Source organism: Antechinus flavipes, chromosome 5, assembly GCF_016432865.1.
Source record: "Antechinus flavipes isolate AdamAnt ecotype Samford, QLD, Australia chromosome 5, AdamAnt_v2, whole genome shotgun sequence".
Taxonomy (NCBI): domain Eukaryota; kingdom Metazoa; phylum Chordata; class Mammalia; order Dasyuromorphia; family Dasyuridae; genus Antechinus; species Antechinus flavipes.
In genome coordinates this window covers 1,452,656-1,463,014 of record NC_067402.1, presented here as the reverse complement: position 1 = coordinate 1,463,014, position 10,359 = coordinate 1,452,656, and the positions used below count along the sequence as shown (strand labels likewise).

Sequence of the window (10,359 nt, the reverse complement as noted above, 5' to 3'; positions counted from 1 at the left end):
AGGTATGCGTGTATTGTTTCTCCCAATGGGGTGTCTTGAGTTTGAGGCTCAGTAGAAAGCAGGCCTGTAAGGGGGCAGTTTGCAAAGCTTTACACACCTGATCTCATTTGATCTTCTCAACAATCCCGGGGAGTAGATGCTGTCACTACACCCATTTTAAAGAGGAGGAAACTGTGCCGCCAGATGTTCAGTGACTTGCTAGAGAGAGGGTCAGAGGGCAGCAAGGGGGTACCATAGTGCACAGAGCACTGGGCCTGGAGGCAGAAGGACCCGAGTTCAAATTTGACTCAAACACTTCCTACCTGGGTGACCCTGGGCAAGCCATTTTATTCTGTTTGCCTCAGTTTCCTCATCTGTAAAATGAGCTGCAGAAGGAAAAGGCAAACCATTCCAGCGTCTTTGCCAAGAAGACTGCAAATGCTCCTAGAGAGTAGGATGTGACTGAAAGGATTGAAGAACATCAAAAGTTTCAGAGCCACACAGCTACTAACTGCCAGCTGCCAAATCTGAATTCAAGTCTTCTTGTGCTCTGTCTGCCCCTGGTGACTTATAGGCCAGGTGGACCACCCACCCTCCGGTGATGGGCACCTCCTCGTCTGCACATGTGACCCAACAGCAGGGAGCCCCTCAGGAGCAGGGTCCCACACACTGGGGGCAGGGGGAGGGGAGAAACAAACACCTCATGCAAGCAGCGCCCAAATTGGGAGATAACCCAGAGTCCTGGAAATGGCAGCAGGCCAAGGATCCCCTGCGACACTGGCAAGTCTTGCCGTGTGTACCGGTCTGTGCTGCACACATGTGTATGCATGTGCACATACGTGGGGGCTGGAGAGGGAGGCAGCTTGTCACTGTCACTGCCTCCCACCGCCCAGGTTGTGTCTCCGCTGCTTGCTGGGGATGGATGTGAACGCTGTAAGCCGGACCTCCTCCTGGGGAGGGAGATGCACGAGCAGAAAGCCCCTTTCTTCCACTCCCTCAGCTTCTTGGTTCGGAGGAGCACAGCTTTCGGCTCCCCTAAAACCCCGAAGCAGCTCAGGGAGCAGCCCCTTTATACACCGATTCTGAAGCCCCAACCACCATAATTAGCTCAATCGTCCTCCGTTTGTGTCCATTGGTGTTTTTTAAGTGAAACGAAGACTTTTTCAGTTACAGAAGAGATGTCTAGGCAGTTTGAGGATGTCAAGAATGAAAAACATAGTCAAAAGACAGTTTAAATCGTGGGGATAATTTAGAAGGGACGACCGTGCATCTGCCTCTCCACTCATCTACGCTTCCATCCACCCCCGCCCCCTCCCCCGCGCGGCCCTTCCCGTTCTCGCCTTTGGACGACTCCTGGCGAGCGGCCAAGGCCTGCTCCGGACCGGGGAGGGCCCCCCTCACTCCAGGCAGCCCCCCTTTCTTGCCAAGGAAGCGGGCAGCAGCGCGCGGGGAGGGAGTTTCGGGGACTTGCGGAGTAGCCCCACGTGTGGGAGAGCGCCTCTCCAAGAGCCCTTCCTGGTGGCCCAGGCGGGGGGAGGCTGCTGGTTACTCTGAAACCAACCTCGAGTTACTTTGTAACCAGCCCCTGCTACTTTGTAACAGCCACGGCGGGTTCCCCCGTGGGCCTGGCCCCGGACCCGAGATCCCGACGCGGGTGGCCCAGGGGGCCCTGAACGTGGGCTCCAACCCAGCCTCCGCCTGCCCCGCGGGTGACCCGGGAAATCCTTCCCGTCCTTGTGCCTCAGTTTCCCCGGGATAGCGGCTATTACAGTCACCGCGCTCTCCAGGGACACTGTGAAGAAGCGCGGAAGGGGCTTTGCAAACCTCCGGGGGCAGACCAGACTGCCGCCCACAACAAGTGGGACTCGGCCCAGCCCCCACAGAGCGCTTACCCCGGGATAATCACAGCGGGCTTCCCGGAGGCGGAGAAGTGGGGCTGAACTACGTATGCGCACGCGCGCGGCCAAGCGCAGCTTTACAGGAGCCGCCTCCCGGCCTAAACTGCAATTCACTGCATGACGTCACACGCGGCGCGTTCTCCCTGAGGCCCGGGCGGCCCGCGCCAGGGATGCCGGGAAGGCGTTTCACTCTCCTTCCACCCACTCGGACTCTGCCCTCGCCTCGCGTTCTTCGCGCAGGTCGGCTCGTGCGTGCGCCTGCGCAGTGTCGCCGCGTCCTCGACGAAGCTCCGCCTTCCGCTCCCGGCCTGCCACGCGCGGCGCAGGCGCAGTGGCCGTGGCGGCGGCAGTGGCGGCGGAGGTGGCCATCATGTCGGAAAAGAAGCAGCCGGTGGATCTGGGGCTCCTGGAGGAGGACGACGAATTCGAGGAATTCCCGGCCGAAGGTGAGAGGGCTGGCTCTGACCCCTGACCCCCGCCACGTGGCCGTCCCGCGGGGCTATCGGCTCCGTGGGCCTGTACACTCGCCAAACTCTCTTGGGGGCAAGTATAGACCCTGCTCTCCTTCCCCACGGATTAGGCGCCTGCTGTATGCGGGGGGGCGCCGGGCGGGGGGGGGGGACTTTGTGGGCAGGGGGTCTTGTGGGGGAGGCCACGGCCGGGGCCGGAGCGCGGGGGCGGGAGGACGGGGCGGGGCCTGACTCACGGGGTTAGGGGAACCTGAAGGGGGCGGGGAAGGGGGGCGGGCCCGCGGGGGGATGAGGTGGCTGCGAGTGGGGGCGAGGGGCGACTTCCTGGGGAGGGAGCCCTGAACTCTGACTAAGGGGGAGTTGAGCCCCGGATGTAGGCGAGGTCGGGGAGCTTCCTGGGGAGGGAGCTAACCCCGGAGAAAGGAGCGGCGGGGTCTTCCTTGGAAATTCACCCTCAAATACTGACGGGGACGGCTCCTCTGCCGGCCTTGCTTTCCCCATCTGTAAAATGGGGCTAATGGCAGCTTCTCCCACCACTTCTCTGGTGAAGAACAGGATTCAGTCAGACCAAAGCCAGAATTGTTGGCTGGTGGAGGGGCGGAGGGGGCAGGCCCTGATTTCCAGCAAATCCTCTTAAAAGATTGGGACTAAAAGGCCCGGCCGGACTTGGCGACCTCGCCCTTGTTCTTTGTTACTCAGTTAGCATTTATTAATAAATGCTGGGCGCTGACAGAACAGCTGCAGTAAGTGCGGGACATTTGTTCGTGCACATGCGCACAGCGGAGAGAGCGAGTGTAAGAAGCGGCAGCTTCTCCCCCTCCCCCCAGCCCAAGCGCAGCACACAGTAGGCGCTCTGTCAGTGCTGATCCTTCCAGATTCTGACCCCGGCCCACCGACCCGCCCCCAGCCAGCGCCCCCTGTGGCCGGGCCCAGTCCCTGTCCTCAGGAAGCTGCCGGTCTGGCGGCGGGAACGCGCCAAGGAGCTCCGGGGGCCCAGCTGTGCTCCCGTGTCGGGCTCTCCCCAGGGGAGGGCCCGGGAAAGTCTCCCTCATCCCGAGGACGGGCTCGTAGCCAGTGCTGGGCAGGGGCCTCCTGTGCCCGAGGGAGACCGAGGCCCCTGCTGGGCGGGCGCCCCCCGTGTCTCCCAGCCGCTTCTTAAATGCAGGGACGGATCCCGGGGGACAGAGGGACAGAATAGGACGGATCCCTGCGGACAGAGAGACAGATCCCCTACGGACAGAGGGACAGAATAGGATGGATCCCTGCGGACAGAGAGACAGATCCCCTACGGACAGAGGGACAGAATAGGATGGATCCCTGCGGACAGAGAGACAGATCGGGGGACAGAGGGACAGATCCCTGCGGACAGAGGGACGGATCCCGGGGACAGAGGGACAGATCGGGGGACAGAGGGACAGAATAGGACGAATCCCTGCGGACAGAGAGACAGATCCCCGGGGGACAGAGGGACAGATCCCTGCAGACAGAGGGACAGATCCCCTACAGACAGAGGGACAGATCCCTGCGGACAGAGGGACAGATCCCCTACAGACAGAGGGACAGAATAGGACAGATCCCTGCGGACAGAATAGGACAGATCCCTGCAGACAGAGGGACAGATCCCCTACAGAGGGACAGATCCCCTACAGACAGAGGGACAGATCCCTGCAGACAGAGGGACAGATTCCCTACAGACAGAGGGACAGATCCCTGCAGACAGAGGGATAGATCCCTGCGGACAGAGGGACAGATCCCAGGGGACAGAGGGACAGATCCCCTACAGACAGAGGGACAGATCCCCTACAGACAGAGGGACAGATCCCTGCAGACAGAGGGACAGATCCCCTACAGACAGAGGGACAGATCCCTGCGGACAGAGAGACAGATCCCTGCGGACAGAGGGACAGAATAGGACAGATTCCTGCGGACAGAGGGACAGTGGAGATGGGACAGATTCCTGCGGACAGAGGGACAGAATAGGACATTCCTGTGGACAGAGGGACAGCAGAGACAGCTCAGATGAGCGTGGGGACAGTGTGCCCGGGACCCCTGCCCGGGCCAGTCCGCCTGTGGTGGGCAGCTCTCCCTGGTCCTCCTGTGCTGGAAGTGAGGGCTCGGAGGAGGATGCGGATGGGGTCCGGAAGGGCGGCCTGAGCCCCTCCGGGAGCGGAGTTGGAAGCTTGGGTTGCGTTTTTGTTTGTTTGTCTTTCCTACTGTGGGAAGGAGGCCCCGCGGTGGGCAGCCTCTGGGGAGGTCTGCGCGGGGCCAGGAAGTTTGGGGAGACTAATAGTAAACAGATGGGGATCTCGGTCCGGGTGAGGGACTTGAGTCGCTGACAAAGAGCTGAGCTGGCGCCTCCGGCTCCGGGACGGGCTCTGCGGCTCTGCCCGGACTCGGGAGGAGGCTTGTCCAGGCGGCTCGGCCTTCTGAGGGCCCAGGCCGGCGCGGGCAGGAAGCCGTCCCCGGGGCTTTTCTCTGCCTGTCAGTCAGGCTCCCAGCCCCGACTTCCCGCCCGGTACCTTGGCCCGCGCTTTGATTCATGGCTTAGTAGGGAATCCTTCTACCTCGGGACTTGTGAAGCGCTTGAAAGGGCTCCGGGACCTCGCTGAGGCTGCAGCCATGTGCCCAGGTCTGTTCTTAGTTAAGTTTTATGTGTAAAGTTTATTTTTTAAACGGCTTTTCATTGCCTGCTTTTGTCCATATGTTGGGTACATTTTCCCTCGGATCCCTCCGGTCTCTTTTTTTAATGCTTTTTTTAAGACAGAAAAAAAGTTGAGTAAACTCAGGCAGCGCGTCCAGATCCGTGGCTGAGGGAGAGAGAGAGGAGGAAGCCGGGACCGGGCAGAGTAGATCTGTGTGGGGAAGGGGCCCGAGCTCCGCTCCTTCAGATGGTGGAGACCGCAGGGCTCCTGTTCCTGGGGGCATTGGGATGGGGAGCAGATCCGGGAGGATCTCCCACCCTCGGGGAGGCTCAGGCCGTATCTCCCGCCCCCTCCCCCCGCTTCCATGTTGCCCCAGTGGGTGGCCACCCCCTCCTCGGCCCAGGGCAGCACCTGCTCTCAGCTTGGGTTCTGCCTCAGTCCGGTAGTGCCCTCCTCCTCCTCCTTCCTGGGCCCCGAAGATGGTCCCCCGGCTCCTGCTTGGCCAGTGCCCGAAGCCTCCCAGGGTGGCTGGTGGTCCCTGGAGCAGCGTGGCCGCCCCTTCCTCCAGCGCCCACCGTGGTTGAGAATCCAGGTTGGGTTAGTTCGAGCTCAGTCAGCTTGGGGTTGGGATAATGTTCGCGGACCGTGGGACCCCGGGCATCTCCGGGCCTCGGTGCTCCCATCTGTAAAGTGGCACAGTAATGCACCTGCTTCCCAAGAGTGCTCGGGAATCGGAAGCGGCTGGGGGGCCTCTAGACGGCCGAGCAGCCGCGGCTCCCCTTTCTTGTCTCTGCTCCCCCCGTTCTTCGGGTTCCTGCCATGGCGGCTCTTCTGGGCCAGCGGGCGAGGACCCCCCGGGGGCTTTCCGCAGAGCGGGGGGGCCCTGGGGCGGGGTCGCGCGCTCCGCCTGCCTGACTCGGGGCTGGCGGCTCCCGGCCCTCACCCGCTTCTCTTTTCAGACTGGGCTGGCTTGGACGAGGATGAGGACGCGCACGTTTGGGAAGATAATTGGGACGATGACAACGTGGAGGACGACTTCTCCAACCAGCTTCGGTAATTCGGGGGCTCGGGGTCAGCCGCGGCGCGCTGAGAGTGGGTTTCCCCAGATCAGAGGCAGCCCAGGCCCTGGCCCTGGTTCTCGTCAGGCTGCTGCTCCCTGCAAGGCTCCCCCGGGGCTCTTGGGGAGGTGGGGGAAGGAGCTGCCCTGACTCCGAAGGGTTGGGTTTGGTGTCGCGCTCTTGGCCCGGCACGTGGGGGCTCCCAGTGAGCGGGGGCTGCCCTCCTGGCGGTCATTGCCGCTGGCTGAGCCCCAGAGTCGCCCGACGCTGCGGTCCCGAGGAATTCTGGGGCCTCTTCCCCCCGTGTCCTGATGCCGGTGCTGTGACAGCCCAGGGTTTGTGACCAGGCTGGGGACGGGGGGCCTCAGGTCTGGCCACGCGCTCGGGGCTTCCTGCTCTCCATCCCTTTCCTTTTTCCTCCTTCCCCTCTCCTCTCCACAAAGGAAAGATTCCCTTTTTCTCCATCCCAGCTGGACTCCGGGGTGGGGGTGCAGCTTGGGAGCCTTCCCCGGTCTGAGGGTCCCCCCGTCGGAGGCCGCGTCGTGAGCAGGGCCCGCGTTGGCGCCCACGTCCGCTCCCTTGCCGCGGTCGCCCGGGGAGGAGCCCGTGGGGCCCCGGCGCTCTGTGGTGCCTCCCTCCGCCTGGGGGCTGGGGGCCGGTCCCCAGTGTGTGTGACTGACGGTGCCCTTTTGGTTTTTACCCAGAGCTGAGCTGGAGAAGCACGGGTACAAGATGGAGACCTCGTAGCGGCGCCCGGGGCCGGGGAGACGGAGGCGGGGCCGAGGCCGGGGGGCCAGAGGGGCCCGGCCGGGATGGGCCTGGCTCTGAGGCGGATGACAATAAATGGTTTGATCTCAGCCTGTGGTCCTTTGTGGGGAAGGGGGGGGTCTGCTCAGGGGCCGGGGCCAGAGAAGTCTGTCTGGTGGAGGAGCAGCCTCTGTCTGAATCCCGGGCCTTCCCCAGCTCCGCCCGAGCCTTCCCCAGCTCCGCCCGAGCCCTATTAAAGATGTTTTCCATGTCAGAGCTGGCTTTGGTCCCTCTTTCTTTGTGTCCGCGGCCTTGGGGGTGGGAGAGACACTGCCTGGTGCAGAGGGGAGGGCGCCCCGAAACATGGGCTTGGCCCCGGCCCCGCTGCCAGTCCTGATTGGGGCAGAGGCCGCTTCTGCCCTGGGAAGCGAGAGGCTGAGGATCCCCCCCCCCCACTTCCAGCCAGGGCCGGCCGCACACTGACCCCCCATGCTCTGGTTGGGGGGTGGGCCAAGAGGTACGCCGCCTGCCTGTCCCGTAAGCATGTGGGGCACTTGCTTCCGTACATTGAGACAAAAGGGGAGGTTTGCTCGGCTCATCCCCCCAAAGACCCCCAAGGGCAGGCCCCTCCACCTGGCCACGATGGACTTGGGGAAGACGGGGGCCAGCGCGCTGGTGGTGGACTAGATACCGCCTCGGCTGTTCCAGGAAACGCTCCTCTCCGGGACCCAGCACGCCGCAGCCTCACCTACAAGGCCTTCTTTTGGGGTACCTCGGTCTCTGGGCTCGTCCCAGGCCAGGAAACACGGGGGGCGCGGGGCCGACGGGCCCAAAGCTGCAGCTTCGGAGCGGGCCCAGTTAGGCAGCAGCGCCAGGGGCGCCCAGGCGGGCACGGCCCCCGAGGAGCATTTCCTGCTGGACTTCCTGGCGGGAGGACTGCGCAGACCCAGTGGCTGCCCCTGCTGGGCCGGGGTGGGGCTGGTCTGTCCAAGCCCTCCACAGGTGTGGGGTGATGGAGCCAGGAGCTGGGGTGCCCCAGGAGGGAAGGTGGCCAGAGGGCCATCCAGGAAGGAGCTCCCCAGTGGGGGGGAGGCAGGGGCAGCATAGACTCATGGGCCCCCCTTCCCCCGAGGCTGGAGCTGATGGGATCCGTGCTCGGGAGCCCTTCTGAAAGCCTGGCGCCCAGTCTGTGGGAACGGACACAGTGACAAGACGGCAGCCGCTCCTCCAGACCCGAGCGGTCAGAGGGGGGCGGCCAGTGGGTCCTTCCTGGCACTGCCACCCAACAGCCCCCCTCGGCCAGGGACGAGCCCAGAGCAAATACAAAAGGCAAAATGGAGAACTTTCATGTGACAACGGAGAGCTCTCGTACCCAGGACAAGGAGGGCGGGAAGGGGAAACAAGTTGTGTCTGTGGCTGGCGTCTGATGGCCGAGAGACGCCCGGTGTCCCCCCAAGCTTAACCGGGAAGTCGTGGCTTAAAGCTGCACCTCGGGGACACATTCCCCCGCGGAGCCGCAGCCGCTCGTTCCCCAGCCCTTCGCCACCACAAGAGCCCCACCGACATTTTTGCGTGTGTGGGTCCTTCTTTTGCCTCTTTTATTGTACTGCCGGCGAAACTGAGGCAGAATAGAGGTTAGAGAACAATTTAATTATTAATTTATTGGAGAGTAAATCAATTAACTGGGTAGGGTTCTCCTCTCAGTGTCCCCCGTGTTGTTACATGAAGACTCTTTATAGAATCACAAGATCAGTGATGTAATGGGAGGAGGTACCTGGATGGGGACTCTCTCTGGGGAGGGGCTTAGAATAACATAATGGAGGGAGGTACTGGAGAGGTGACTGATATTCTAATAACTGACTTTTATTAAGAGGGAATGATTCTAGCCTGGGGTTTGGGGGCAGAGCAGCTGAGGGAGGGTGACCTCTAGGAGACTATGGCCCAACATTATGATCTCCTCGGGATACCCAAGAGAGACACTGCCTGCAGGATCAAGGGTCCAGCCTGATGGCCCTTTGGGCTTTGCCCTGAACTGCTCCGGAACGGCCGGATCCCTTCACAGTTCCACCACCGATGCGTCAGTGTCCCGGCTCTCCCGCATCCCCTCCAACGTTGCTCACGGTCTTTTCCTGCCATCTTAGGCTCCAAGAGGTGCGAGGGGTCCCTCGGAGTTGTATTACTCTCTCATCAGTGGTGATTTAGAGCATTTTTTCACATGGCTGGAAATGGCTTTGATGTCATCATCTGAAAAGGGCCCCTTCATAGCCTTTGGCCGTTTATCAGTGGGGGAGAGAATATTTATCGAGCACTCAGCACAGTGGGGGCACATAGTAGGCGCTGAAGGCCGCTTTCCTTTAGCTCTGTCTGCTTCCTTTCCTTCTTCCAAAGAGCCAGCCCCGCGGGGGAACACACCAGGTCACTTTTGCTCCCCGGGGCCCAGCCGCAGCTGCCTTTGCATTTGATGACAGCCCCTCACCGGAAGCTGGACGGCGCGTCCCTGCTCTCTGGCTCTTCCGGCCGGGCCCGGGGGAGCAGTGGCCTGCCTGGGCCCCCAGGACGCTGGTGGGGGCTGGTATTTACAAGCAGGGCCACGATCCTGCTGCGCAGCCACACTCGGCAGCAGCCACAAGGGTCTGGACACCCATGCTTTTGGTGCTGGGATGTTCCAGCACGGCCGCAGGCCCCAGAAAGCCCCCCCCCCCGGAGGTCCTGGCCATGGGGGTGAACGTCACAGGCTGTGGGCGCCTCCTGGCACAAGTCTGGACCGCTCTGCCAGGGGTGGGAGCCTGGGGAGGAAGTGGCCAGGTATCTTCGGGGAGGTGAGAGGATAGGGATTGGCCCAGGGAGTGCCGGAGCTGGGTATGAGCCCACCCTGTAGCTCTCTGGGACCTCAAAGGCTGTGAACCTCTTCCGGAGCAAGGTTTGGGCCAGAAGCCCTCTTCTCCCACGCATCAGGTCACTAGGATGCCTGAGACTTGGGGGCTGCCGCCGGCTGGAAGGTCCCACCTTCCCAGCCAGGGAGCCTCCTGTCGCAGGACGCTCTCCTTCCCACACCCACCCACGATAGCCAACCATTCTCCTGAAAGAAAACCCTCCCCGGATGCTGGTGCCGGTGTTGGTGGTGCTGGTGCCGGTATCAGTGGTTCTGGTATCAGTGTCAGTGGTTCCGGTGTCAGTGCCGGTACCGGACAGTTCCTGGGGCTGCGCAGCCATCTGCCTCAGCCCATCACCACACAATACCGGAATCTCCAAAGGGCCTCCCAATAATGAACTCGCTGATTGTCTTCAGCACAAAGAACCACCCGGTTCCGACTGGGTCCTGGAAGCTCCCAGCAGGGAGTCATGTTTAGACTCTCTCAAACTTGGGGCGCAACCTGGGCCTTTGTTTTTCCCAGCGCCTAGTGTACTCTAATGTGCATCATCGAGTTTCTCAGATGTCCCACTACAAATGGAAATTGGGCATCCTGAGAAAAGGGGGAAATGGGGCAGCCATGGCTTTGCAATTGGGGAGGAGAGGGCTGACTAGTTAGGAAGGAAAAGGAAAGGGCCCTGAAGGGAAGGGAAA

At 62.0% G+C, this 10,359-nt stretch overlaps 1 protein-coding gene across 1 annotated transcript; it reads left to right on the top strand.

The window, feature by feature from the left end:
* Positions 1 to 2,190: 2,190 nt before the first annotated feature.
* SEM1 (SEM1 26S proteasome subunit) lies at positions 2,191 to 7,068 on the top strand. Its single transcript, XM_052000509.1, has 3 exons — positions 2,191 to 2,323; positions 5,949 to 6,042; positions 6,752 to 7,068. The coding sequence occupies exons 1-3, from the start codon at positions 2,248 to 2,250 to the stop codon at positions 6,792 to 6,794; spliced, it is 213 nt and encodes a 70-aa protein (XP_051856469.1). The 5' UTR covers positions 2,191 to 2,247; the 3' UTR covers positions 6,795 to 7,068.
* Positions 7,069 to 10,359: the final 3,291 nt, after the last annotated feature.

Excerpts from the sequence above, each read along its gene's own strand:
- SEM1 (XM_052000509.1), top strand. The coding sequence starts at position 2,248 with ATGTCGGAAAAGAAGCAGCCGGTGGATCTGGGGCTCCTGGAGGAGGAC. Across the intron at positions 2,324-5,948 it reads CGAGGAATTCCCGGCCGAAG|ACTGGGCTGGCTTGGACGAG; the intron begins GTGAGAGGGCTG and ends TTCTCTTTTCAG. Across the intron at positions 6,043-6,751 it reads GACTTCTCCAACCAGCTTCG|AGCTGAGCTGGAGAAGCACG; the intron begins GTAATTCGGGGG and ends GTTTTTACCCAG.